Source organism: Perissodus microlepis, chromosome 11, assembly GCF_051167445.1.
Source record: "Perissodus microlepis isolate ML-2025 ecotype Zambia chromosome 11, ASM5116744v1, whole genome shotgun sequence".
In the NCBI taxonomy this organism is placed as follows: domain Eukaryota; kingdom Metazoa; phylum Chordata; class Actinopteri; order Cichliformes; family Cichlidae; genus Perissodus; species Perissodus microlepis.
Window position 1 is genome coordinate 19871073 of NC_140471.1, and position 26161 is coordinate 19897233.

At 38.8% G+C, this 26161-nt stretch overlaps 1 protein-coding gene across 3 annotated transcripts; it reads left to right on the plus strand.

Annotated features, from left to right (window-relative positions):
* The first annotated feature begins 1278 nt into the window (after positions 1 to 1278).
* LOC146377642 (metalloreductase STEAP4-like) lies at positions 1279 to 24565 on the plus strand. Of its 3 annotated transcripts, none has more exons than XM_084943025.1 (9): positions 1279 to 9026; positions 9125 to 9229; positions 14103 to 14176; positions 14606 to 14690; positions 16467 to 16745; positions 16829 to 16923; positions 17032 to 17185; positions 17332 to 17496; positions 18884 to 24565. In XM_084943025.1, exons 1-9 carry the CDS (start codon positions 8838 to 8840, stop codon positions 19145 to 19147), a joined length of 1410 nt encoding a protein of 469 aa, XP_084799151.1. In that variant the 5' UTR covers positions 1279 to 8837; the 3' UTR covers positions 19148 to 24565. The 3 variants fall into 3 exon arrangements, with proteins under 3 accessions (XP_084799151.1, XP_084799153.1, XP_084799152.1); XM_084943026.1 differs by having other exon boundaries at positions 8937 to 9026; positions 9125 to 9236; positions 14106 to 14176; XM_084943027.1 differs by lacking the exon at positions 18884 to 24565 and having other exon boundaries at positions 17327 to 17435.
* The last annotated feature ends 1596 nt before the right edge of the window (positions 24566 to 26161 follow it).

Consider the following 26161-nt stretch of genomic DNA (forward strand, 5'->3'; position numbering starts at 1 on the left):
TCATCTTTGAAGAGAACAGGATACTAGTGGACTTTCCAGCTCTGGTGTTCTCTGCCACCCACATTTTTTTTGTAGCGATGGAGAAATTGAAGTACAAAGAAAGCTTTTGCTTTGAGCATCCACTAGAAACTCAGAGCTAGATGGATGCCCAGGACTCATAACACTAGAAAAAAGATAACCAAGAAGCACAGAGGGCCTCAAAAACAAACAGACATGCATAAAATAGATGTAAACACTCAACAAGCATATAAACAAAGGCAGTTTCAGATTATCTCAAGGGATTTAGAGAGATTTTTAAGCATTTTCTTGCTCTGTTAGTTTGGGTTGTGTGCACTATCTACACCATAAACAGGAACTGCAGACTGTCAGCATATTTCGAGATAACTTTGTTGTAGTGTGGTTTGGACTCACAACAAAGCGCTGCTAACAGGGTGTGACAAAATATCAGCTGATACGCTTACTCAAATAAAACACAGTATAAACTGATGAGTACATTCATGTTTCATAGTAAGTGTGCACACTTACAAAGAAGGGAAAGTCTCTTATTTTTATGGTAGCTTAATTTTAATGAAGTGAGATAAAAAAATCAATCTAAAACATAAATTCTAAATTCAACTCAATTCAATCAAATCGAATTGAATTCTATTTATATAGGGCCAAATCTCAGCAGCCTCAAGGAATCTCATATTGTAAGGTAAAGAGCATAATATAGAGAACATCGATATATTCAAAGAAGCCCCTTTGAGCAAGCAGTTGGCAAGAGTGGGAAGGGAAAACTCCCTTTTAACAGGAAGAACCCTCTGGCAAAACCAGGATCGGCAAGACCATATGACTCGACCAGCCGGAGGTAAAGAAAGGAAGAAAAACACACTTTATAAACTAATGTTCAAACATGAATCTAAACATCAGTTTATACTGTGGTTTGCTTTATTTGAGTCAGTGTATCTGAGATTCTCTCACACCCTTAAGCTACATATTGTGGTGGTTCCACAGCACAATAAAGTTACCTTGAAATACACTGAGAGCCTGTGTTTCCTGCTTATGGTGTGGATACTGATACAAATCAAACTAAAAGAATAAAGGATGCTTAACAACTCCCCTTAAAAAAAATCTGAAATTGACGTTGTTTATCTGTTTGCAGTGTGTTTACATCTATTTTGTGTATTTCTGTTTGTTTTTGAAGCCCTCTGTCCTTCTTGGTTTTCTGTTTTCTAGTCTGATGAGTGCTGGGCATCCATCTAGCTCTGAGTTTCTAGTGGGTGCTCAAAGCAAGAACTTTCTTTGTACTTAAATGTCTTCATCATTGAAAAATGTGGGTGGCATGAATGCTGGCCAGAGAACACCAGAACTGACAAGTCTGTATTAATTCAAGAATTTTTATATTTTAGAAAAGACAATTCCAGGCAGTCATTCCTGGCTGCAGCTCAAATATCACCTGGAAATTGTCTATCATCTCCACATACTGGAGAAAGCAGAGATTTAACCTTCTTTGAAAGAGACCTTATTAATTAAAAGGATACACAAACAAATGCCACAGCTTCGTGTTGCTTTTCACGATAATAAAACAATAAATACAAACAACAACAGATGAGACACTCGGGAAAAAAAGTCATTAATCTGATATAACTCTACAGGGAAAAAAGGATAGATATCTAGCTATGATCTTGACTGCCAGTCAGGGCCATACACAAACATGGTTACCATGCTGCTGATCTAAGAGGACTGTTGGCTCATAATTATTTTTTGCACCAATCATCAGTAACCTCATTTAGGCATTGCGACCCAGAGGGTAGTTTGAAAGGTAATTAGAACAAATGCCATCGTTGGCTGTCAGGAACGTTCTTGTCGCCTTGTTAACTATAGCTTTGCTGTGAAACTGTACCTAGCAACAACAGTTTGCCTCATCACCATTCACAACCATATTGCCTGTGAACCTGAGCATACTGCATGCTTCCTGACTCTCTGTCGTTTTCCCTCAGCACACCACCTGCGTTAAAAATACAGAGTAGGGAACCTGCACCTCTGATGACGATGAGGTTTTCATCATTATAGAATTAGACTTCCGTGTCAGCTTTTTCCTACCTTGTCAGCTCTTTCACTTGACTGGAGGTATGGCTGAGGAGATGAGGCGAAAAATTCTTTAGGCCTATCTCAGCCTCATAATGGGCTGTCGATTTCCCTCCAGCCACAAAGGAGGAACAGTGGGGATGCATGCTATTTGCAGACCACAACTGTTTGTGGAGATATGACTATGTAGAATGACACAGATACATTGGAGATCTTAATCTCAACCTTTTCAGCATGTAAACCGAAAAAGACTGTTCAATTTCTTCTATCTTGGATCACACAAAGAACGGCGCAGGGTGGAGGGGAGGAAAGAAAGTTAAATGAGGCAAAAAAGATTATCAAAGCTTGCTATCCAAGGAGAGGATAAGACAATCCCATGCAAGCATTGTCTTTGTGGAGATATTTTCTCCACAAAGTCCCAGTCCCCTCTGTTCTTAAAAAGCCTGAGTTCTGAAATAACCAAGGCCATATAATTCAGCAGCGATGTGTGCCGGACGAAAGAGGAAAATCTCTAAATCTGCAGTTTCATGTAGCTCCTCCCAGCCTCTGATTTCTGACGCTTGGCTTGCCAGATAAGATTCTGAACATCAAACATACAGTCAGGGCTCATCCTGTTAAAGCAGAGATAGGGGATGAGGCTCTCCGAGTTGAGATGCTTCTATAATGCATGTAGGCCTGTTGTAGACATGATAAAAATGGAATATTGACTATAAATTTACACACATGAACATTTCTTTACACCAGTGAACATGATGAGCTGGACAGACAAACATAACCAGTAACAGAACACCCACACCATACGTGTACATGCTATACAAAAGGACACTATTCATTTATCTCAACAGCCCTAAAGCAGCAACTTCATCAAAGACAAACATCTAAAAAAAAATAGGGTGCACTTTCATTCAAAGTGTTTCTTATTCTCCTTAAACCTACTCTAAGTGTTTCATAATGAACATCCCAAGTGTTTCTGTCTGGAAAGCTGGTAATGGAATATTTATAGAATATTTCTGGGAATACTTATGGGAAACTCTGGTTGTAACAAGCATCTTTGTTCTACTGAAACACAATTTTTTTCAATTTCTTCTTCTTGGTGTCTTTCTTTCTGTGCCTGAGTCTCTCTGCTATGCTCCCTATGTTTCTGTCTTTGTGTCTCATTGTATAGCCAGTGTGTGTCTGTCTTCCTACCACTTTTTTTTCCACTGCTTTTTCAACAACCTCAAAACCTGAGCTCAGTCAGAGCCTCAATATGAATCTCATATGTAATGCATTGCCATAACAGAAATCTCTTAGAACTCTTAGAACTCATCTATCTTACAGGCTGTTCTCTGCTCATTGTAACACCATGGCACTATGTATAATAGGCGCACTCTCACTGAAAACTGTCTTTAACAACTGCCCCTCATTGTGCGTGCCTCATGACGCCTGGAAACAGCTGTAATCTCAAGTAATTCCCACCACAGCCATTCACTCTTGCTTGCAAATGTGAATTCTTTATTTTTGTCCATTAAGCTGGCAAAACAAATGTTCAACGCTCACTATTATACGCATGTTTTTTTAATGCACTGCAGAATGACTGATAACACTGAAAGAATCTGAGTGTGCTTTCTCACGTGTGCTGTAATTTGCAACTCCACCCTGACATTTATAAATTGAAGGCTCAGCATATGCTCGATGTAAACATGTCCCAGAGCGCATTACGGTTAAATGTTGCAAGATGTTTTTGAAAAAGCACAAAATACTCACATGGTTAGAAAATCTGTCTGCAGCAGAAAGACTGTCCTTAAAAATGCAATTAAAAGTTTACGTGTGCTTGCTTTGTCATACAACAGAGACAACACAACAGTTTAGTTTAACTGCTTCCAATGGATGTCTGAGACATTTCATCATATCAGTGAGACTCAGCAGCAATGTGAGTTTGTATGGTTTAGGTTTTGAATTTTGGAGTTCTAATCCAGATGTCCATGGCTAATGTGCAATGGATGAGTGAGTAATATGAGTATCCACTGTAGTTCCAAACTAAGGAACAGTGTTGGTTTGACCACCCGCATAATCTAGGTTTACTGACTTGTTCAGTTTAACTACTTACCACTTTAGGCATTGTTAGAGGCAAAGCATTTTTATCTGTGAAAATCCTCTAAAAGTTCACAGAACTGGCTGAACTTAAACCACCACAACAAACAATATTGGAACCTTTTTCTAAATCATAAGACCTGAAGCATGAGCCAGTAAAAATTTAGAGAAAAAAAAAAGAAAAAAGAAAGAATAGGATAAACAGAATAACATACTATAAAAGAAGAAGAAAGAAAGAAAAGGATAAAATATACAATAGAATAAGTACTATACAAAAAGAATAAAATACTGTGCAAAATAGAATAAAATACTTTGTTACATAGGGAAAATTGCACTTGGCACTATTGCACATCAGGGAGACATGGCGAGAGTTACAATTCTGTATGCAATGTGTGTGTGTGTGTGTGTGTGTGTGTGTGTCTGTCTGCACGTGTTTGGTCGTCTGCAGAGTCCACGTTGTACTGTCTGACAGCAGTAGGCAGCAAAGACCTGTGAAATTTCATCATCTTACTGCAAATTTGTGAGGCAAGTTCCCTACACTACATTAGACTACCTACACAGCCATATTCAAGCAATGCTGCATAACACATTTGTTTTTATAACACATTAATACTGTCTTTAAAATGTTTATGGTATGCATATGTAAAGATTTATATAAAAAAATGTTGAGTCTTGCGTTTGAGTTTTGCTTCTGTATATGACTGTCATGTTTTTAGCAGAACATGAAAGGGATTGAGGTTTCTCACATTCTTAAGAGAACTGTTTCCGAGTAGTTCAGTTCCTTGGAATTGTTGGCCTGCCTGCTAATTCCACTTATGGTTCCGCTTGCACTTGTGCTACAATCAGCTGCTTTCAGTTTGTTTCTTCTGTCCTCTGAGTTCGATATGTAGCCCACTGAATTGTGTTACATAAATTAATTTTGGGGAAATAAAGATATATCTCATGCATGCACCATGAAAAAATTCTATTTTATTTATAGGCTGTATAACATTTGGTGTAGGTTAGAGGTTCCCAGCTTTTTACAATGTGTACCACCTCATAAAATATATGGCTCTTGAAGTACCACCCTTATGACCAACGTTAAAGTACAGTAGTATAGGCCTATTTAACAAAACAGACAGTTTACATGAGACAATTTTGTTTCGTATATGAATGTTATTTATTTTAACTGTCATAAACAGGATGTGGCAAGTTTTAATAATAACAACCGCACTGCATTAAAACATCCACAGCAGTTGGGATATCCAATCTTTAAGTGATGACGTATGAACCCTGCTTCCGGGTCCAAACTACTCTGCGTTTATTAAGGCTGTTGTGTTTTTAACATGTTTAATGCTTTGTATTTTGTTTTATTTAATCTGAAAATGCCCCCCAAAAAAGTCAGTGACCACTGTCGACTTCTCTCGGTTTTTATCATCAGTTTTCATTTTAAAGCTCAGTTTTTAAAACCTTACAATGTACCTACGGCCCAGCCCATGCAGCAGTATATTAATGACTAACCTTGTATTGCAGTTGTTCTCCTGACTGAAGTTTGGTCCGTTTACAGCATCCTGCCATGCAATTACATTTGTCCCTAATCATCGGGAACTCTCAGGTTAACTTTTATTGAGTGGAAAAACGTTAGCGTTCATCCTCAAGCTTCACTGTGTTTATGTTGTGCTAACCATAGCTGTGTAGCTAGCCACATCATTATATACCAGCTAGACCAACTTCAGTTTTCTGTCTTCATTTGTGTCGAAAGTGATTACAGAGCTGTACGTTTTAATTTTTGCTGTGGCAGTTAAGCTGCTGGATTTTTGGCTTCATGACCCTCCTTCGTGGTTTGTGCACATTGAAGCTCAGTTTGCTCCCCGTGGCGTTTCAGCTGACGACATGAAATACCAACACGTGGTGGCCTTGCTGGATCCGCTGTCCAACCGTCCTGTGATAACCGTTTTCCGGCATCCCCCACCCAAGGGGAATACATCACTCTTAAGGTGGTCTACTACCTCTCCGATGCAGAGCGGGCCAAGAAACTACTCTCTCTCTCGTACCACTCTCGAGCTCACGGAGAGCATGCTGTCCTTCCTAGGACGGCAGCGAATTCCTCTTCAGTCACGTCCTCTTCCTGCAGATGCCGGTGCGAGCTGACCTCGCCAACTCCCTGCTGCTGGCTGCGAAGGATTTCCGCTCATGCGCAGAAGAACAGTCGACTGTTGTTGTGATTTGGCGCTATATAAATAAAATTGAGTCTATGCAAGCATCTGCACAGACAGCATGCTAACGCTAAGCTAGCCAAAAACCCAGAGTGAAGTTAGCTGAGTGAAAGCTGACCCCTGCCCAGCAGCCAGACCCTGAACTTTAACAGGTAACAAAACCAGTTTTTCCTTTGAGTAATTAAATAAATTACTGAATTACTCACTATTACTGTTCTGTGTTTAAATAATTTTTTGAGCAACAACCCCAAAGCTGATCAGAATAAAGAGGGTAAGTACCTCCAACATGTGCAAACATTTGACCCACATTGTGCAATTCATTTGCACAAATGTGTATGATCTGCTGCTTAGAGTTGATGGTCACTCTCAAAGTGAGAGAACTCATTGAAAATCTATAAGAAAATCAATAAGTAATCAAATTGATAACTGATATCAATAATACAATTGGAATTGCTTAATTCTTTCATTTCCCTTCCTTAGACACGACTGTGACAGAAATGTTGATCTGATCTGCGGTTGATTTAGCAGGGTCTGAGTATAAATTCATTGTTTCATGTAACTTATGTGTGGTTATTTATAGATATTCGTGTAATTTTCATGCAGATTAGGTCTACCCAACAAGTGGACCATAAATTCACCCTGTGGCAAGACTTCAAAAGTAGCCCAGTTCTGTGGGAAATTACGGACTTGGCAACACTTCCACTAACTGTCTTTGCTTAGTCACTTCAAAAGAGTATAAAGTGATGAATTCTTTCAGCTCTGTTTCTCGTCTTCTATTCCAGGGACATATTTGCTGCCCCATGTGAATGACACGTGAGAATTTAACACTTTTCTGGAATCTATAAAACATGAATAGACAAATCAACCACATATATAGACAAACATATCAAGAGCTATTTACAGTCACTAATGATGAAATACTTACTTGAAAGAGTTGTGGGAAAAACTCAAACTGATAACGTTAGGTGGGAAGAACTATTCTTGAAGGTTACCTAACTTTCTCTGATAGACAGTCATGGCCTTGGACAGCATAATTAAAGCCAACGTCGGTTTAATTTACTCGGTGGGTTCAATAATTATTAACTTAGAGAAAGCTCGGCTAAGAGGTGGGAGAGCACTAGGAACTGAGTGCACAGAAAGAACGCAGACTTTGGAGGAGAGGGCTAAGTGGCGATGCAAAGAGAAAAAGAAAGAAAGAAGAGGACGTGAAAAGAGAGTTGTCCTGGAGGCAGAGCTAGTAAATGAGTCATTGAAGTGAATCTGCTATCAGGTCTATTCTAACAGTGCTACAAGTGAATGGATGCCTTAAAGGTTAGGCATAAAATGATTTCTCATTTTGCTGCGATATACCCCCTGGTAGACATTAACGCTTTGGTTATGGACTTGAGTGTAAAAGCTCCTGAGGTAACATGCTGCTTGTCTGCCATAAATATTTCTGGCTATATGTATGTATATTGTTATTTGAATGAGGCTGCTTTTATGGAGACGAGTATATTTTTGTGCAAATAGTTAAAGTTGATGTGATGCTGTGTGTCATTTCTATAGCCAGGTAGTCATTCTGTCTACACAAAGCCAACTCCCCTGGTACCTCACATCACAGCTGGGACTCTGTTCAGCTCCGATCCTCCTGACCCATTTCAGTGCACAGATACACACACACACACACACGCTCGACCACACACACATATATACACCAACTGACAGTTGCGAACAGACCCATGCATTCATACAAAGCAAAGCAGCCACACGCAAAACACTTACATATGTGCCAAGCTTCATTTCTGCTCTACTGAGTCTGTTCGTGTCACAACTTTGCAGATGTTTAAGCCATGGGGACATGAACACTAAATTTGCAGAAATTCTCTTCCCGGTTGTTTGGTTGGAACAGCGGGTTTTGAAATGATAATGAATCTGTGGGCCAGGATTTCCCACATGGCATCATGTCTAGAGTGGAAACAGAAGAAATAGAATAAGGCAGCACTGGAAAGCAGCAGCAAAAGATTTTTTTTTATTATTACCAAATGTAATAGTCAAATTCTGGCTGAACTAGGTAGATAAAGCAGTCGGCGTTTCTAAGAATAAAATAAATGTTAAAAAAGTGCAAATCTGAGGTTAATGTTACTGCTGCAGAGTGCAGATGGCTCCCCATACAGTTAATTTAGAGTTCAAAGTCTTGCTCTATCAGTCAATAGTTGGTGAGCACAAGCAATATAAAAACAAACTAAATATACATCCAAAATAAATCATGGATAAAATGCTGACTCACATTGCGAAAAAAACAAAACACAGATATGAGTTGTATTGCATTCCAACACATGCGATTTCAGATGTTGATTGCAGATGTAATAAAAACCTATAATAACTTCATTACACACACTTATGTCACAAAGTGGGAGAGGCAATGTATAGGTCAGATTCCAAAACATTATAAATACACAGCTAAAACTGACCATCCAATCTCAGTGTGTGATCATAAGTGTGGAAAAAGAAATATCAGAGAACATGAAGACAGAAGGTGCGATGCTGCATCCACTGGCATCGGGAGATGGCCCTGAGCCTGAGCTGATGTGTATCTTTGGGACTGGGGACTTAGGACGCTCTCTGGGCCTGCGTCTGCTCCAGTCCGGCTACAGGGTGGTGTATGGCAGCCGCAGACCTCACAGCTGTGGCCCCTTGCCTGAGGGAGCTCAGGTATGACTTATGGCATTATATTGAACTGAATAGAGTTTTTAAATTTAGAAACATTACTGTACGTATCTCAAATATGTTCTGTCCTGTGTTTTGTGCAGGTGATGACCCATGAAGAATCAGCCCGGTCTGCCAAGATGATCTTCGTTTGTGTTCACAGAGAACACTATGAATTTCTGGAGAAGATGGCACCTCAACTTGAAAGAAAGATTAGTTGAGTCCAAAGTTAAAATTGGAATCAAAAAGATACACCTTTAAATCTTTAAACACCTTTAAACTCTTTCTTTTTTTTCTCTTTCTTTCTGTGAATCCACATTTCTACATTTTTATTTGCCAGCTGACCTGGAAACAATATTTAACATATTGTGTACACATAGGTTATTACATTTGTTCCCACATGGGAAACATGATAGTTTAAAATAGTTTAAAAATGACATTTTCATGGAATTATCACGGTGATTTGTCAGCACTAATTCATGTTATTTGAGAAAACAAATAAATATTAACTGGTATGGGCAGAAATCTGTGCCCTCAGAAACTGAATTTGAATAAGTTAAATTTGAATTTGAATTGCTCAGATTGAATCTGAATTGTAACTTGAATAAATGCTTTTGAAAACTGAATTTGAATTAGTCTAATTTGAAATTGAATTTATGGTTTGAAAATGATCATCACTAAATTGAAATTGAATTTTATATTTTGAAAATGAATTGATTTGCTTTGAAACTGCATTTTATCCTTTAAAAATTCAGCTCTCGAATACTTTCAGTTTCACTTCTCACCATTCAGTTTCAGTTCTACAATTCAATTTCAGTTCCAAAATTCAGTTTTTTGGAACTTACATCCGGTTCCGGTTCAAGCCCAGATTAATAGAACTACGTTTTACTAGCGGACCGAAAGTGTTACTGACGGGAATCTACAGCGTCTTGAGCTGAATTAAGACTTCAGAAGTCATTCGTCATGTCGAATGACCAGCGGATAAAACTCTCAGGTTGGTAATAAATGTATTACATGTATAAGAACAAGCGTCATGTTAACAAATGATAGCCGTACAGTAACTTTTATGCTTATTGTAGCTGCTAGCTAAAAACGCTAATTTAGCGTAGTTTGCCCTGAATTCAGCTTTGACAAACAAATATGATCGACTGTTTCTAGTAGAATTCCAAAGTTTTCATCTTGGACCCTCTCAGAGCCCTGTATGCTTGCAGAGACCCCTACAGTAGGGAAACATGCAAAACGGTGTCCAAACCTTTGTATTTTAGCTTTATTTATGTCTTACACAGCATCCCAACTCTTTAGCTAACTTAATAACTTTAGCTAAAGTGAATAGTTAGTCTAATTCATTAGTGCAGCATTACTGGATCACCTCTGTTTGAAGTGATATAATATGATATACAACTATCACTGTGTTTAACTACCATAATAATTCTTAGGGTACTGAGTGCATGCTTAATTAGATTTTTTTTTTTTAAACATACTGCTCCATTAATATGTTTGACAGGCTGAAATTGTTGGGTCACCTCCTAAATCGACCATCTCTTACAGGTGTTTTGTGCCAGAAATTGAGTGTCCACTGAAGACTGAAGATATTGAATCTCTACACCTTGCCATTGATCCCTCTTGTGCCTTCATCTAGACAAGAGACATTAACTTAACCACTCTCATATGCTCTGTACCTACATCACCTTCCCTGACAGTCGTAGCTTGGCTCATCTGAGGGTGAAATTATAAGAATGTGTTATTTTGCAAAGTGCTCTCTAGGGTTCCTAAATAAAATATGGCATTCAGGTCATTTTTTTTTAAATTCATCCCTTCTTCTGAAATATAAGAAGCTCTCCTGGTTTTAATGGCACTTTAGATTTCCTTACTTTCTGTTCCACTTCCAAACCCAAATAGATGCTGACACGGTAACATGGAAGAGGGAAAGAAGTTGGAAAGGACTACTACAAATAAACCTAATGCCTAACAATGAAAAGTGTAAAATAAGAACAATAATAATACTAAAGATAAAAGATGAAGTAACAAGTTTTTAGTTTTTAGTTTATTCCAAATGATCATCCAGATGTCTGTGACATGTGATGACAAACACCATAATGGAAGGCCTTAGTCATCACATGCTTAAACTCATACATTTTTGCATATGCTGAACAGGCAGTCAGTCATGCTGTAACTGTAGGGTAGAAAACAGCATGAACACCATACGGCAGGGGTCTCAAACTCCAGTCCTCGAGGGCATGGAAAAGTTGCATGACACTGGCCCTTGAGGACTGGAGTTTGAGACCCCTGTCATATGGAATATGACAGGTGTGGTTGAACTGCATGAAGACTCTGAAGTTTCTCTTCTCTTCTGGCAGGACAGGAATGTAGCCTTGTCCTGTGAGCCACTGTAAGGATGTACTTAGAGTAGAACTGGACTGTCACCGGCCTCAGGCTCTTCACCCTTTTCAAAGACAAAGCAGTCATTTAGATAAAATATTAGATATTGTTTACCTGTAAATGCACAAAGTAAATTTAGAAATGTAATTATTGTCAAGAGTGAACAAGCACTGATAGTGTAATCTACAGCTGTGGCCAAACGTTTAGAGAATGAGAAGTGTTGTTTGCTTATTTACAAAGTTTGCTGTTTCAGTGATAGTTGTATATCATATTATATCACTTCAAACAGAGGTGATCCAGTAATGCTGCACTAATGAATTAGACTAACTATTCACTTTAGCTAAAGTTATTAAGTTAGCTAAAGAGTTGGGATGCTGTGTAAGACATAAATAAAGCTAAAATACAAAGGTTTGGACACCGTTTTGCATGTTTCCCTACTGTAGGGGTCTCTGCAAGCATACAGGGCTCTGAGAGGGTCCAAGATGACAACTTTGGAATTCTACTAGAAACAGTCGATCATATTTGTTTGTCAAAGCTGAATTCAGGGCAAACTACGCTAAATTAGCGTTTTTAGCTAGCAGCTACAATAAGCATAAAAGTTACTGTACGGCTATCATTTGTTAACATGACGCTTGTTCTTATACATGTAATACATTTATTACCAATCTGAGAGTTTTATCCGCTGGTCATTCGACATGACGAATGACTTCTGAAGTCTTAATTCAGCTCAAGACGCTGTAGATTCCCGTCAGTAACACTTTCGGTCCGCTAGTAAAACGTAGTTCTATTAATCTGCGCTTGAACCGGAACCGGATGTAAGTTCCAAAAAACTGAATTTTGGAACTGAAATTGAATTGTAGAACTGAAACTGAATGGTGAGAAGTGAAACTGAAATTATTCGAGAGCTGAATTTTTAAAGGATAAAATGCAGTTTCAAAGCAAATCAATTCATTTTCAAAATATAAAATTCAATTTCAATTTAGTGATGATCATTTTCAAACCATAAATTCAATTTCAAAATAGACTAATTCAAATTCAGTTTTCAAAAGCATTTATTCAAGTTACAATTCAGATTCAATCTGAGCAATTCAAATTCAAATTTAACTTATTCAAATTCAGTTTCTGATGGCACAGATTTCTGCCCATATTAACTGCTGTGTCATTCATATATCAAGGAAATAATTTTTAGAGACATGTTATCTAAATCATGGGTCTGACAATCAATGACTGATTAATCGTAACTCATTTTGATAACAGCATTACCTAATGCAAATTTATTATGTTAAAAGTCTAACTGGTGTTAGCACAGCTGATTAAAGAAGCAATACATTGGTCAATCTGAGCCTGTGTAGCTTCAATTACAGTCTCAAAATACTTTAAACACATTCACATTGGATAAAGCAACGTGCCGTCGTAAGACAGGAGTGAGGACGTCTGAAAATGGGCTTTTGTATGCGTATGTAGGTAATCCCTGACAGTGATTTGTGAAAAAACAGTTCTATTAATCATGAGCAATTTAATAATAAAACAAGGACATTACAAAGTGTATTAGTGTGGGATAGTGGGAGTGGATGTCTTTTTAAAAATAATCTCAAGATCTCGGAAGTTTATTACTTCGCTTGAACATCTTCTGACACCTCTGCGCTCAGTTGGAACAGTTTGTCCTCAAGCCATTAACCACAAAATTTTCCTCAGTAAATGTTCTGAATTGTTAAGAAAACATTAAATATTAGCATTGCTTTAGTTCTGTTACAGCTCAAAAGACATGAAAAAACGATTACTTTTAAGTTTGCATTGTGTTATCAATTAAATTCTGCTAAGATGATTATGCTACTTTGTAACTTTTATTTGCAGCATAAATTAAGGATTAAATCTTAACAACAACTAATGCCATGCAACAGCACAGTATAATACTACTACCACTACTACTACTACTACTAATAATAATAATGATAACTATTTTCATTTTAAAAGAATGGCCAAGTTGCATGTGGGAATATTACATTTTAGCCCATGATAAACAAAAATAACTCAGGACATTAAAAACACAAGCAGATCAAAATGGCCCATTATTAAGAAATATTTGAAGTGGAAACAAAAAATTTCAAGGAAAGCAAATCAGAGACAAAATTAATAGTAATTTTTTTGTGTGTTGTTGTGACGTTATCTGAGGGCGGTTTAGTTGGCTCTAGACCTTACAGTATTACAGAAAGACACTGAACAAATCCCTCTTGAAGAAGAACCTCTGACTGAACCAAATTCTGGCTGAGGGGCTGTCTGTCTGAAACGGTCGGGGGTGACAGGAGAGTGGAGAGAGAAGAAAAAATGAGCACTTGAAAAATAACAAACAGTGAGCAGGTTTGCAGGGACAGTAACCACAGGTCAAAACCAAGCAGCTATGGATCGAGACACATCTCCAGAAAGGTACGGAGAGAGGAGAAAGCATAAAATACAGGAGAAAGAACCAGAGGCTACTGACATGTAATCATGGCAAATGAATACACAGAGTGAGGAGGGTGGACAAGAGGTGCTACACAAAAACACAACGTTATCCAGTCACACCTTATGTGTGTGTAATGTCAGTGTTTTCTGCTGTTCACATCTTAACGGAATCATTCACATGATTTTTGTAAAAGGATGTGCATGAAATAAATGACAAATATTCTAACTACTTTATTTTTTTTCTCTGGATGGATTTATTTTAAGGTGCTGGTGGACCTCAGTAACAACTTGAAGAAAGACATGTACATGGAAGCAAATGCCGTCTACTTGCAGAGGTAACATACGCCCTCAAAAGTATGGAAAAGAAAAAGAGTCTCTCAGTCATGAATACACTGTGCATGCAAGTCATTCCTTCTGTTCACCAAGGGAGCCTAACCTTTTTTTGTTCAATCTTTATTTGTTGTCAAAGATATCTTTTTCTTTCATTGCAGCTGTGCTTATTACAAATCTATGTGAGAATGACATTGTTGTGGAAAAATGCTCCTAAAGACCTCTTGGAAAATGAGAGATCAAAACTCTCCACTGAATCCTAAAGAAGTGAAACAAATCAAGTGGTTGCAGCTCCCTTGACGGGTGAGCCTGCTGTGTATCCATTTGGTTGAAGTGGAAACATTGATTCTCATCGTTTTGAGACTTTTTCTTTCCCCTGGGCGTCTTTGTAAAGGAAACAATAGCAACTAAAGTCCTTTCTGTGTGTTCTCTAGGCTGGTCCCTAAAGCAGCCGTTGTTAAAGGCCTTAACACCCTGTCCACCTGGGCCCTGCAGAATGGACTTCTAGCAGGAAGACAGGTAAGACAAGAGTAGAAGTAAGGGATCTGTTAAAAAGATGTCAGCTGGCTCAATACAAAACAAAGTCAGGAAGCTTCCGAGCCTTAAGGAAGACTATGGCTGACAAGAATAAAGATACAAACAAAGCAGTAACAGAAAGAGGAGATTACCAAATTGATCTGATCACCATGAGAAATGTTTGACTTCAAACTACAAAATAACATCTGCTTTCAGCATTTTCTGTAATGCGATGGGAAAAAATGTCTCTTGAACTGCTTAATAACAGGAGATTGCTTCAACATACACCGTGCAAATTTTAGGGAAGCAATTGATTTCAGTTTTGTTGCTGCTGATTATTGATTTTGCTGTCTTACCATAACAATGCGAGAGAAAATGAGGGCAGCGCTTGTAAAAATACACAAACAAGCACACTTCATGATCTTACAAAGTTGAAAGACCAGTGTTTATTGCAGCTTCCGTTTCACGGCTACAAAGAGAAACACAAACATGCTCGAACCTCTGGAGACCAAACCTGAATCTGCCTCAAATCCTCTTCAACACAAACAAGCCCCCATACGTGTGCACGTAAACACAAACACGCTCGCACGTACACACACACACACACACCACTGCAGTGTTCTATTTCTTTGAAAACAGGTAGCTGTGAGAGAAAAGAGGGTGTGTGTGTTTGAATGTGTGTTTCTTTATCAGTGCATATGTAGTTACAGTATATATCCACACACACTCATGCTTTTAAGTGTGTGCTATTCCCCAGCCAGCAATTTGATTAGATCCACAGCGGGGCTGTGGCACTGTCACATTTACATTCAGATGGAGATTTAGTCTGTCGGCTGTCCCCTGCTGTTACTGGTGCAGTAATGTAGGGAGACATGGCTGGCTGCCCGGTCCACTTACACACACACACCTGGGGAAAACTGCTCAATCCCACTGACTCTCCTATATGCCTGTCAAACTGCTCTCTCTCTGTCACACACTCTCTAGCTCTCGCTAGTTCTCGCCTTTTACAAACAAGTTAATCGTCTTATCACAGAGCTGTGAGTGCAGTAATAAGCTTCAGCATGCTGTGATCTAGAATGGGATTACATATTGAGCAGCATATGTATATAAAGTAGGCACGTGTGCTTACCTAGTAATACATTTTCAGGGGCTTCTTCCCAAAATACTGAAGGAGCGGTGGGTGACAGATAAAACAGGGGTAATTCTGTGGACACACACTGTAGGTGTAGCTGTGCAGTCATTCACTAGATATTCGAATCAGGTGAGTCATCTATTAGTAATAGAAACACAGATCATAAGAAATGTGTTGAGAGAAAAATTTTAATAAATGTTAATATTCATATTATTATTTTAGAATATGCTTTCATCAATTTACCAACTAATACAGTTTGTAACTGCAAAGAAAAGATAATATTAGCTAAAACCGCATCATCTTCCATTTTGGTCAAAAACGACTAAGAACAGATTAATGGCCCGTGCTGTTGCACTGGTAAAAATTCTCCTGCCTGTAGACATGAATGCAGAAGGTGTAGGTTTTTGACTCAGTCGCACATATGCTGTCCTGCTGCCTTAATACTCATTAGAGAACCAGACTGCCGGCTGAAAAGCCCCCAACAAAAGCATCATTTATTCCTGTTTCAGGAGTCTTTGATAAAACCTGTAGTGCAAAGCTTAGTGAGAATTTTTCAAACCTTTAAAAAATTGTAATTTTATATTTGTGACAAGCTCTATGCCTTTGGAGAAATACACATTTATAGACTATTTCTATTTATGCCCTAGGTGTACCTGTGTGGGAACAATGGAGAAGCAAAACGGGATGTGGCAGAGATGGCCACCAAACTAGGCCTCACTGTTGTGGACAAAGGGTCCCTGTCAGCTGCTAAAGAGGTGGAGGACTTTCCTCTGCAGCTGTTCCCAGAGTGGAGGATGCCTTTGTACGTGGCTTTCGACCTCTCTGCCTTCTTTTTCTTGTATTTGGTCATTAGAGATATCATCTATGCATATGTGGAAAATGATGAAGATATCTCCTACCGCATAATGATATCCCTGGCCAACAAGGTAAAGATATGCCCCTCTTTGTTTAGTTGCTCGTAAAACGGTATTTTACATTTCTCCTTGTGTTTTTATTTTCCATGTGTCAGATCACTCCAGTTGTGTCCCTCATTATGCTGTCGCTCTGCTACCTCCCTGGAGCTATAGCTGGGTTCCTTCAGCTCTACAGAGGGACCAAGTACAGGTCAGGCATCAAACATAAACATTTTCATTCCTGGTACAATGTAAAAAAAAAAAAAAAGGGCATGATTTTTGCAGCGTAAAGTGCCTAACTCGTTTTCCTATGTTCCAGGCGTTTCCCCAATTGGCTAGATCGCTGGATGCTGTGCAGGAAACAGTTGGGTCTTCTTGCACTAGGCTTTGCATTGCTCCATGCTATCTACACATTAATCATTCCTGCCCGCTACTCTGACAGACAAAAAGTCATCTCCAATGTGTTGAATGAGGTAAAGTGCAGCAGGCTGGTGCAAACTGATTGGAGTGTTTCTGCAATCCTGCACAAAGAGAAATATTAAATAAAGCTTATATGTACATGTAGAACATTCACTGCAATAACAGTCCCTCCACTTTTCTCTCTTCCTTGTAAGTGAAGAAAAATACTACCACTCCACTTTACTTTGACAATACCAGCGCATGGCGCACTGACTCATTATATGCACTGGGAATCCTGGGCTTCTTTCTTTTTGTCCTGCTGGGGCTAACATCCTTGCCCTCTGTTGGAGGCACTCTCAGCTGGAGAGAGTTCAGCTTTGTTCAGGTCAGTGCAGATAAAAATGCACAGTCCTTCACATGTATGTGCTTTGTGTGAACGTGCATTTTCTCATGCACACCTTTAAATTCTCACGCTTTATCAGTCATGTGTTTCATATCAGTAAAGGCATATTTTAGAGCCTTCTAGATAATCTACATTTAGAACTTCTTAGATTTTTATCAGTTATTAAAGTGTTGTAAAAGCAATATAGCAATATGTCACTGGCACTCGTCTCCCCAGAGCCTAGTTAACTAGCCGCCTAACACAGGCACACAGAGAGACTTTAGCCAAGGATTTTAAATGTTAAGTTATTCATTAAATAGAATTATGATACCTGGTATAATCCTCCAGTGAGAAGATTTTTAATACAGGTCACAGGCCCATTTGTGTAAAGGTCAGGTCCATAGATAGACCTCAGACAGCGAATGGTACTCAGAGATGGAAGTGAAAGTCAAACTAATTCTTATGATCTAGTGAGGAGAGTTATGAAATAAGACATGAAATAACAATAATATGCTTACATAAGCTTACTTTTTGCTTCTAGTTGTGATCACTGTTGTCAACATGGGAATATAAAGCCCTGAATACAAGCAAATATCCAAAAATGCTAGGACACTGTGTAATATGATATTTGCTCTCCACTGGTTTAATAAAGTGCAAGTAGGTGCAAGATCCCTTATCGTCATCACACAGGGGCACAGTTTATTACTGCGCCATAGCAATAGCACTGTTTTCTTTCTCTGCTGTTTGCCCTTATTGCAAATGCTAAAAAATGGAAATGGAGGCACATTATGCACTAGGTTGTTTGTTATTATGTCTGCATCTGTGCATGTCAGTCTTAAATTCAGCATAAAGCATTTCCAAGGATAGTTTGGTAATTTGGGAGATAGCTCATTCTCATTCTCTTTCTTCCACAGAGTTAGATGAGACAATTGATACCATTAGTTTGTCTGTGTGGTAAATTTGCCCGTACCAGCCTAGAGTTGACTTATCCTAGCTTAGTGTAGCAAGGAGAAAGCAAATACTGTCACAACAAAACTGAGTGCCTCTAAACCTCACCAGTTAATTTGCTTTTTAAAAAAACCCTTCTACCTTTGGACAAAGGTTCCACACATTTTCAGTATTTTTGCTAAGCTAAGCTAAACCCATATTTTTTACTTGTGTTTGATTAACTTTTGCTTTTATGTTCTGTAAGTTTATTGTAAAGCACTTTGTGATGTTGATCACAAAATGCTTGAAATAAAATTTTTATTACCTACTTAATAAACTCAACACTAGCTTCATGTTTACTTAACAGATAACAGAAAGCTTATCTTCTTCTTGTTTAACTCTTTTGTATTTAATCTTTAATTTTTACCATTGTGTGTGTGTGTGTGTTTCTTTTTCCCCACAGTCGACGCTGGGCTACCTGACTCTTTTTCTCTCCACTGCACATTGCTACATTTATGCCTGGGATAAATTCCTTCGCAAATCTACGTATAAATGGTACACTCCTCCGGACTCCATGCTCTGTCTAATTGTTCCTTCGGTAACACTGGTGCTCAAGCTGATCCTCGTCCTCCCCTGCGTGAACCGTCCGCTCATGCGCATTCGCCAAGGCTGGGAACGCAACCGACCAAAGGATGAGATGGGTGAACTCAAAGCCACTAACATGTGATCCAGGGTTGCTGAATGTTTCAATGACATGTTATATTATTTTTCATTTGTAGACAATCATAAAGTAGGGAAAATGAAATAGCATAACAATCGTTTCAATTTTGCACAAGGAAGAGAAAAAGAAAGACCAGTGGTTCCAGCGGTGAGTTACTGTCTGATCCTGCCTGTTCCTGACTTTGCAATACTCAGAGAAAAGTTAGGTTTATGCCAAATTGACATGCTTCTGTTGATATAAATATTTTTAATGTGTATTTTCTTTTTGAGTGAAACCCCCCCACACATTTCAGATGTTTGTGTTGTATCTTTTTCACCAAATGTGCTGAAAAATAGATTGCTATCCCCTGTTGAAATCCACTGTTTTGATAAACATAGGCAATAGTTTCTGTATTCCACTCTCCTTTCCCTTCAAGTGGAGCAATTGTATCCCTGAGGTTGCTCTCTTTTCAGGATGTTATTGATCTCCCTGCTTTCTGACACAAATATCTCACTACCCGTACCTGCCTCTGTCTCAAGAGCACACCAGAGTGCACACTAAGACACACATGCTTATGATGCACATACACAGCATGAAGGTGAGTAAGTTAATTGGATTTCTGCATGCAGATTATATGAAAAAACAAAATAAAAACACGAAGCACTTAACTTGGGGGCGGAACAACAGATTTTGTAGTCAAAAGCAGATTCACAAACACCTTTACTACCATAGGTCTAGTGCAGTGTTACAGTCACCAGCAAATTTACCCGGCTGAAGCAGGTAGGTAGTAATAAAACATGCAGGCTGCCCTCAAAATACCCACTACTACCGAGGAATTGCTGAGAAAGCATATCCAGTTAGATTTGAACAGATGATGAGCAGAAATGGGAAACTCAATAGTGATGGTCTGATGAACAGGTGCAGGGTGGTTAGAAGAGGTTGGTATGCACATCCCTAATGATACAGAGACAGAAAAAGGAAAGAAGAAGATGGAGTAGCTGTCGCCATGACAGATTCTGGTGCTATATAAAGAAAACGCAGTGCCTCTCGCCTAAAGCAGAACATTTAGGCAGAGACATCCTGTTATCTAGCATCTAACAGCATTATCTGCATACACAATCTGTAATCCCTTACATCCTCTCCTATTGTATTAGCCTCCTGTTACCAGTGAACCGATTTTACCAAACTGCCTGCTGTTCGTGTGCATTGGTGTGTGCGTGTGTTGGTGTGTGAGTTATTCCATTATTCCAGTATTGCCTCTGGAAAGAATTAAGATGTAGCAACATGCAGAGCAGAATAGCTGTGAAACAAGCTAACTTACATAATTCATTTCCTCTCATCTTTCATTTTACACACCTAGACAGCCCTGAAACCTATAATAACTTTATTTGTGTCTAGCCTTGAAGGCTTAAACCTGTGTGAGTGTAAATAGGCTGCAGAAATTGTGGGTTAATACAGAGATCACTGACATTCACTGACTAGATATTAAATGAAAGGTGTATAACAAAATAGCATGGGAACTTCAGAAATGTAAATTATGTATCCCAGAATTGTGACAGAATAAAATGCATTTAATTAAGAAATTATGGTTTATTTATGAGAGCTTTTCTGCAAAGGATTTTGTTTTTATTATTCATTAGGTCCTTTTTTCTTCATTAAAACCACTTCGGAAAATGACAAATTCTGCAAAATCGGACATCCACAGACATTCAGCCGTCATTATATTTTAGTTACTATTCACATACAGAAATTAGATATTTGAAATTGTGCGCACAGGAGTGTGCAATACCAACACTTTTAACTTTAACTCACAGAAGATGATAATTTGACTGAGCCGATACTTACAGATAAATTATGAGGTTTGCCTTTGAATTGTACAGCCACAGTTCCAAAAATGTTGGGACTGTAAAATGAGATCAAACAACGTAATGATCTCATTGACCCATATTTTATTCACAATGGAACAACAGGTCAGTAAATTAAAAGAGCATCTTAGAGAGGCAGAGTTAGTAAAGTAAGTAACATTTATTTATATAGCGCTTTTTGAAACTGGAAGTTTTTTCAAAGTGCTTCACATGGGAATAAAAGCATATCAAACGAAACAATAAAACAGGTATAAAAGCATATCAATCGATACAATAAAACACTATAAATAGGGTATAGTAGCACATCCAATAAAACAGCTTGCTACACATGAATATTACCTAAATGCCTGTCTAAACTGATGTGTTTTGAGCTGTTTTTTTAAAGTAGCTACAGAGTTGATGGTGCGTAGTGGTCGAGGTAAACTGTTCCATAATATTGGAGTCAAGGCTTGAAAAGCGCGATCCCCCTTCGTTTTCAAACGGGTCCGTGGAATGGTTAGAAGACCACTATCAGTTCATCTAAGGATCCGGTTTGGAGAGTAGGGTTGGAGAAGCTCTGATATAATTGGGGGCCTCACCTTGTAGGGACATGAATGTAAAAGTGAGGATTTTAAACTGATATCTATACTCAACCAGAAGCGAGTGCAAGTATTTTAACACAGGGGTGATATGGGCGAATTTATGACTGTGGGATAAAAGCCTTGCTGTGGCAAGAAAAGAGTGCGTTACAGTAATCTAAATGAGAGGAGATGAAAGCATGGACAAGCATCTCCTATTCGCCTTTGGATACAATAGTCTTGAGTTTGGCAATGTTTCTTAGATGAAAAAAACAGAAGCGGGTCACAGACTTGATATGAGCGTCAAAAGACAGAGATTGATCAAAAATGATCCCAAGATTCCAAGCGGTAGCTTTTATTGAGGATGAGAAAGGACCCAGACGTGGACTAATTTGGGACTTGATGCTCTCTGGGGCAAAAATTAAACACTCTTGGCGGGGCCTGGTGCCTGTTGCTCGGTCAGGCCTCAGGGCAAAGGGGGCCCTCGGGCCTCCGGCCTCTGGGCCTGCGGCTCAGTTCACTCTGGCACAGCTGGCTGCCGGCAGAGCCGGCGTGCACGCCACTGCAGCCCCCTCTGGCTTCTGCTCCGTGGCTACTGGGTGACCCCTCATCTGGGGCTCTCCTCAGCTCTTTCCAGGAGGGTGGCACGGATGCCCCTCCGGTGGTCCTCCTTGGGCTCTCGCACTCTGGGGCCTCTGGGTGTCTGGAGCCTGGATGATGAGCCGTGATGATCCATTTGGCAAAGTAAATCCATTGGGTATCCTTGTTGGTCTTCAGACAACAATTCTGACAGCTAAAGAACCAAATGGGACAGGCAAAAAAAAAAAAAAAAATAATCAAACACTCAGTCTTGTCTGCATTCATCTGCAAGAAATTGTTTGTCATCCAACCATTAATCTCTTTAAGACAGTCCATTAGAGTGGATAATTTGTCGAATTCCCAGGGTTTAAATGAGATGTATAATTGGATATCATCTGCATACAGATGGTGGGAAATAATTTTGAAGCTGCTAATATAGGATATAGGATATGACCTAAAGGAAGGATATATAAAGAAAACAATAGGGGGCTTACAACCGAACCTTGCGGCACTCCCCATGACAATTTAGCAACAGCTGAGCGAAAGTTTCCCACCGAAACTAAGATTGTTCTTTCTGTCAGAAATGAGGTGAGCCATTTCAGAACAGATCCAGATATCCCTACCATGTGATTTAAGCGGTGGATTAGGATCTGATGATCAACGGTATCGAAGGCCGAGCTAAGGTCCAATAGGACGAGGATTGAGCAATCACCTCTGTCCGCAGCCATCAAAAGGTCATTTGTGACTTTGAGGAGAGCAGTTTCTGTGTAGTGTGATTTTCTAAATCCTGACTGAAGGTTATCAAGAATGTTATGTTTCTCCAGTGCCTTTTTTACTTGGGACCAAACGACTTTTTCTAATATTTTAGAAATGAAAGGACGTTTTGAGATGGGTCTGTAGCTTGACTGAAGAGTCGAATCCAGGTTCGGCTTTTTCAGCAGAGGTTGAATAACAGCCTGTTTAAAGCACCTGGGGACAGAGCCAGACAGCAGGAAACAGTTTATCAGTGTGACCACAGAGGGCTCAATGGTGTCAAAAACTTTGCAAAATAACGAAGTAGGTAGGACATCAACTGGACTCATTGAGGGTTTCATTTGGGTCACTATTTCTGATAGGTCTTCTACAGAAACTGGGTGAAAGGATTCCATAATTACAGGGTGTGGAAGATCATGGTCGAAGGGACTATCTGAGGGAGCTATGTTTCCTCTTAGGTTACTGATTTCACCTTGGAAAAATCTTAGAAAGTCATTGCAGCCCTTATCTGAAAAGGCAGGTATACACGGAGTTGGGGGGGAGACTATGTTATTTACTATGTCGTTTCTTTTTCCTACTGCGAGTAGTTTAGAGAAATAAGTGGCTCTCGTGTCTTTCACCATGTTGTTAAAGGTAGATAATACTTCTTTTAAGTGGAGCTTATGAACCTCAAGTTTTGTGGCTTTCCACAGGCATTCAGTTTTATGGCAAATTCGCTTAAAGCTGTGAATAGCTTCAGAGGTTCACCTGTCTACAAAAAAACTGCATCTACAAATTTTGGAACATTTTCAGAATGTTCCTTTCATTATAAGATTCAGGGAATCTGGGGAAATCTGTCAGAGCAAGAGATAAGCCTGAAATTCAGTACTGGTTGCCTGTGATGATCAGGCAGCACTGCATTAAAAACAGCTATGATTCTGTCATGGAAATCACTGCACGGGCTCAGGAGCATTTCCAGAAATCATTTACTGTGAACACAGTTCACTGTGCCATCCACAAATGCAGGTCAAAGATCTGTCATCCGAAGAAGAAGCCATATGTGAACATGATCAAGAAATGCCATTGTCTTCACTAAGCTAAAGCTAATTTAAAATGGATTCAAGAAAAGCAGAAAAGTGTTCTGTGGTCAGATGGCTCTGATGGTTTGAGGGTGCATTAGTGCCTGTGGAACTGGCAGCTTGCACATCTGGAAAGGTCCCATCAGTGTTAAAAAGTATATACAGGTTTGAGAGAAACATTTGCTCTCATCCACATTATGTCTTTTTCAGGCAAGCGCTTGCATATTTTAGCAAGACAATGATAAATCGCGTACTGCTACTATTATAACAGCATGGCTTTGTAGTAAAAGAATCTGATGCTGAACTGGTCTGCCTGCAAAATACAACAAAAAAGAACTGCTGAACAGCTAGAATCATATATCAGACAAGAACGGGACAACTTTCTCCCAAAAGTTCAGCAACTGGTCTCCTCAGCCCTCAGACGTTGACGGCCTGCCGTTAAAAGAGGAGAGGATGCCAAATCGTGGTATAGAAAAGCCTCTGGGCCCTGTCCCAAATCGTTTGAAATGCACTGCTGCCATCAAATAAATGAGCAAATATGCTTTTCTTAAAATTGTACATTTTCACAGTTGAAAGATTTGATGTTTTCTGTGTTTGCTTGTGAATAAAATATGGGCTTATGACATTTCCAAATCACTGCATTCTGTTTTTATTTACATTTTACACAGTGTCCCATTTTTTTATTCTTTATTTTTGGGAATTGGATTTGTAAGATTTCAAACCTTTTTTGAGATTGTACCATACTAATGTCCCTCTAATGCTAAAATATTTTGCAAAAGAAAATAAATATTTTGGTAAAGGTTTGGTAAGGTTCAGTTATATCTGCACACTGGGCATTTAAAAAAATTCAAACAAAAAAACTTTTTTTTGTTTTGCTGTTTTTCCTGTGGGCTTGTGCTGCAATCTGCTGATTTCAGTGAAAATATAGACATGACTTTTATTTTTATTGCACAAAAGGACAAGAGCACAATGGTAAAATACAAACTGTGTCCAGGACAGAAACAACTGCATTAAGCTGCTAACAGAACGTTGGATCTTTGGATGTCTTTGCACAGGCAGCATGCTAACATAAAGCTATCCATGAACCCAGAGTGATGTTAAAGCGTATGTTGACTTCAGCCCAGCAGTCAGAGCCTGAACTTCAACGGGTAATAAACGCAGTGATAAGCACTCAGGCTTGTAGCTATTTGTGTTTTTGCATTTCAATCTGCACTTTGAAGACTCTTGAGGTTGCTCAGCTTTCATAAAAAACTAAAAGAAAGACCTTATCCTCAGGGATTTGTGTCACTGTGGAATAGGAGCCCAAGGTTTATGTTGGTAACAGGAAATAATGAGACAATGTGTTTCAGGTAATTTATGGAGTAAAGCAACATGTACTGTAACTAATGACTTTCACTGGCAAGTAAGTGAAGTACTGCAATACTTTTATGATGAGTACTGTGTGATATATTATATTTGAGTAACATTCCCAACACTGGGTAAGGCCTCATAGTATCACATCTGTTGTGTAAAAGTGCTTTTGAAATCACAGACTACACAGACAAATGTCTTTATTTTTGTAAAGTTAAAAATATTCTGAACTAAGATTCATGTGAAATATGCCTCTGCATACTTAGCCTGATTATTAATTTATATTTAATTTAGATTTGAGTGTTGAGCCTTGAATGCTTTTCTGCATTTTTATGAAGAATAGATGGTAAAAACTGTGTTGTTCTTTCTTTGTTTTGTCGTGTCTCACATGGTTTCTCTCAGAGAAATCCAAGGCTTTGCAGACATTTAAACATTCAGAAAAGGGTCTTATGATGTATTCACTGAACTCTTATTAAAACCCAAATAAACACAGTGCTCAAAGAAGGATCTACTGAAGTATTTTTTCCACTTCACAGTTTCAATATTTCTGCTTTCCCTGAACTATTAAATTTTAAGGTCTTCAGGTTCAATAAAAAGAAAATATATATATATATATATATTTTAAAAAGCAGTGTTGTTTAAAATAAATTTTGCCATATGCTATCTTCACATTTATTTGTTTTTCATGCAAGCAAACTGTGTAAGCTTCAGGATTGCATTAAAGACTTACATTTTCAGCGCAGCACGAGGTGCACTCACTGTGGCCGAGCACATCAGTGGAGCAAATGGTACCTCAAGCAAAAAGTGTTTCCCATTGTCTGGAGGATTGGACCTTTAGAAATTCTCATCTCCCTCACTCTGTTGAGGTAAAAGTTGCCC

Coding starts and splice junctions, on each gene's coding strand:
- LOC146377642 (XM_084943025.1), top strand. CDS start 8,838: ATGAAGACAGAAGGTGCGATGCTGCATCCACTGGCATCGGGAGATGGC. Junction 17,186..17,331: donor TCTCCAATGTGTTGAATGAG/GTAAAGTGCAGC, acceptor TTGTAAGTGAAG/AAAAATACTACCACTCCACT. Junction 17,497..18,883: donor GAGAGTTCAGCTTTGTTCAG/GTCAGTGCAGAT, acceptor TTTTCCCCACAG/TCGACGCTGGGCTACCTGAC.